Source organism: Callorhinus ursinus, unplaced genomic scaffold (genome assembly GCF_003265705.2).
Source record: "Callorhinus ursinus isolate GAN/ISIS: 27379988/994484 unplaced genomic scaffold, GSC_fseal_2.0 scaffold3, whole genome shotgun sequence".
Lineage (NCBI taxonomy): Eukaryota > Metazoa > Chordata > Mammalia > Carnivora > Otariidae > Callorhinus > Callorhinus ursinus.
The window spans coordinates 86,553,036-86,556,181 of record NW_027397065.1 but is presented as its reverse complement, the minus strand read 5'-3'; the positions used below and the strand labels follow the sequence as shown (position 1 = coordinate 86,556,181).

Here is a 3,146-nt window from a genome sequence, read left to right as displayed (position 1 = left end):
CTAGATGTTTTATAGTTTGCCATAGTCAGAGGTTATGGATTTATAGAAACACATTGCATTTCAATATTTAAATAAAAGAGGGAGAACTGGATTCATGAAGGGGCATTAAGAGACAGTAGGAGCCTACACAATGTAAGTCCTAACAACAACCCATGAACCAGCTAAGCAAGATTTGGCTCTACACGTTTGCAATTACCTGATCAATCCAGTTAGTGGCATCTCCTATCACTTGGAAAAGAAGTTTACTAAATCCATTTATGGAATAATATGAAGCATTTATTTGAGCAAATCTTTTGCAGGAAATAAACCAATGTGCTCCTATATTCTTGAAACACAGCTCTGACAATGCTGTTCCCCATGTTTTTTTTTTTAACATTTATTCACTTCATTAACCCTCACTTTTCTTCTGGAAATGTATAAGTGTGTATAATTCACAGTACATGCTACTAATGTACTTTTTAGTCCAGCATTCATAAAAAACTAAAACTGAGTGAAGTATCATCATGTTTTCAATTAAAGTCATAAGTATTATTTTTTACTTTCCTGGATGTTTACATACTTATATGACTTTATTTTCTAGAACTGATTTTATTCTGCTTGCCTGCCATTATTGGACCTTTTGTTCCCCCCCAAAAAACACGTAAGAAGAAGCAAGCCTGTTGGAATTAATTCAATATATAATTAATTTCTTATATATGTATATTTGTTTCATTATTTTTCACCAACATTATTTGAAATAGTTTAATTTTTATGCATTATTTGAACATTGGATTCTCTCCTACAGTAGGTATATCAAGTCAATACTCACAATATTAACAGCTATGAATTGGCTAGCTTTACATTTGTATTACTTATGTCTGGCAGCGTTTATTCTTATAGTTAAGGAAACCATTACCTATAGACATGAATGACATGTTACCTTTTTTTTTTTTGATGGTGTTGGTTGTTGTTGTTCTGTGGTTGTGGTTATGGTTTCCATTACAATTTTTCCAGGTCGTTGTGCCATTAAGATATATGAATATTGGATAAACCATAGATATTCTTTTTCGTTACATGAATTAATAGTTTTCATTTTTAATTTTTCATTGGAATTTGGGAGTTTTTTGGTATTAGAAAAAAAAATGACCTTCCCTTGATGACAGCTCAGAGGGAAGCATGCTAAATTCAAAGCTATGGCTGAGTTCCTTTAATTAGTGCTTTAGTCTCTATCCATGCTCATAAGTGAAGTAAAAATGTATTTTTCTGACATTTAACAAAAGCATAGGACAAAACTTCTTGCTTTGTTAGAATTAAATACTTCGGTACTTACCAATATATTCAGTGACTATTCAGAAAATTATGAAATTTTTATGGCAATCATTAATTGTATCTAAAAAAATTCTATCCAGAAGTGATGTGTCAGGATTGAACTACAGAAAGAGAGGAGACCTGGAAATGCTAGGTCACTGCCCCACTCCCATTACCATCACTATCACGAGATTCTTTTTTTTTTTTTTTAAGATTTTATTTATTTATTTGAGAGAGAGAGAGAGAGAGAGCATGAGAGGGGGGAGGGTCACTGAGCAGGGAGCCTGATGTGGGACTCAATCCTGGGACTCCAGGATCATGACCTGAGCCCAGGCAGTCACTTAACCAACTGAGCCACCCAGGTGCCCCCCATCATGAGATTCTTTTTTTTTTTTTTTTTGGCTCGGTACAGTATACTTTATTGATGGTACGTGACAAGGTAGGGCTCCCTAAGCCCCTCCCCTTCTTCAGGGGGTCTGGGATGGAAACGGTGGAGGTCCAGAGATTCTCAGTGTTTGGGGGGATAAGTCGGGGCAGGGACTCCCCAGCAGCTGAGGGCCTCTCTCTTCCTCTTGTTGTCGCTGGGGCTGGTGGTCCAGGGGGCTTTTACTCCTTGGAGGCCATGTGTACCATAAGGTCCACCACCTGGTTGCTGTAGCCAAATTCATTTTCATACCAGGAAATGAGCTTGACAAAGTGGTCGTTGAGAGCAATGCCAACCCCGGCAACAAAGGTGGAGGAGCGGGTGTCACTCTTAAAGTTGCAGGAGACAACCTGGTCCTCAGTGTACCCCAGGATGCCCTTGAGGGGGCCCTCTGATGCCTGCTTCACCACCTTCTTGATGTCGTCATATTTAGCAACTTTCTCCAGGCGGCAGGTCAGATCCACAACGGACACGTAGGGGGTGGGGACACAGAAGGCCATGACAGTAAGCTTCCCGTTCAGCTCAGGGATGACCTTGCCCACAGCCTTGGCAGCGCCAGTGGAAGCAGGGATGATGTTCTGGGCAGCCCCTCGGCCATCCTGCCACAGCTTCCCAGAGGGGCCGTCCACGGTCTTCTGGGTGGCTGTGATGGCATGGATGGTGGTCAGGAGTCCCTCCATCATGCCGAAGTTGTCATGGATGACCTTGGCCAGAGGAGCCAAGCAGTTGGTGGTGCAGGAGGCATTGCTGACAATCTTGAGGGAGTTGTCATACTTCTCATGGTTCATACCCATCACAAACATGGGGGCATTGGCAGAAGGAGCAGAGATGATGACCCTCTTGGCCTTACCCTTCAAGTGAGCCCCAGCCTTCTCCATGGTGATGAAGATGCCAGTGGACTCCACAACATATTCAGCACTAGCATCACCCCATTTGATGTTGGCGGGATCTCGCTCCTGGAAGATGGAGATGGACTTTCCATTGATGACAAGTTTCCAGTTCTCAGCGTTGACTGTGCCGTGGAATTTGCCAGGGGTGGAATCATACTGCAATATGTAGACCATACAGTTGAGGTCAATGAAGTAGTCATTGATGGCGACAATATCCACTTTGCCAGAGTTAAAAGCGGCCCTGGTGACCAGGCACCCAATACAGCCAAATCCGTTCACTCTGACCTTCCCCATCGTGTCTCGGGGATGCGGCTGGCACTGCACCAGAAGATGCGGCTGTCTGTCGAATGGGGAGGAGCCGAGAGCCCCATCACGAGATTCTTATGGCGCATAGCCTTAATATCCATTTGGTCTTCCTGAGCAACAATGGTTTGAACATGTACCATCTGGTGTTTTGTTGCTGGTCACCCTGCTCGCTGTTCTTCCTCCTGGGAAGGCTGCTGTCGATGTCAGTGGCTCTTTTATTGTGATAGCTTTACACATGG

General features: G+C 42.9%; 1 protein-coding gene across 1 annotated transcript; it reads right to left on the bottom strand.

Moving 5' to 3' along the window:
* Nucleotides 1-1,699: 1,699 nt before the first annotated feature.
* LOC112819812 (glyceraldehyde-3-phosphate dehydrogenase-like) lies at nucleotides 1,700-2,895 on the bottom strand. The gene has a single exon (XM_025866688.2). It carries the CDS (start codon nucleotides 2,893-2,895, stop codon nucleotides 1,894-1,896), a length of 1,002 nt encoding a protein of 333 aa, XP_025722473.1. The 3' UTR covers nucleotides 1,700-1,893.
* Between the last annotated feature and the right edge of the window lie 251 nt (nucleotides 2,896-3,146).

Excerpts from the sequence above, each read along its gene's own strand:
- LOC112819812 (XM_025866688.2), bottom strand. The coding sequence starts at position 2,895 with ATGGGGAAGGTCAGAGTGAACGGATTTGGCTGTATTGGGTGCCTGGTC.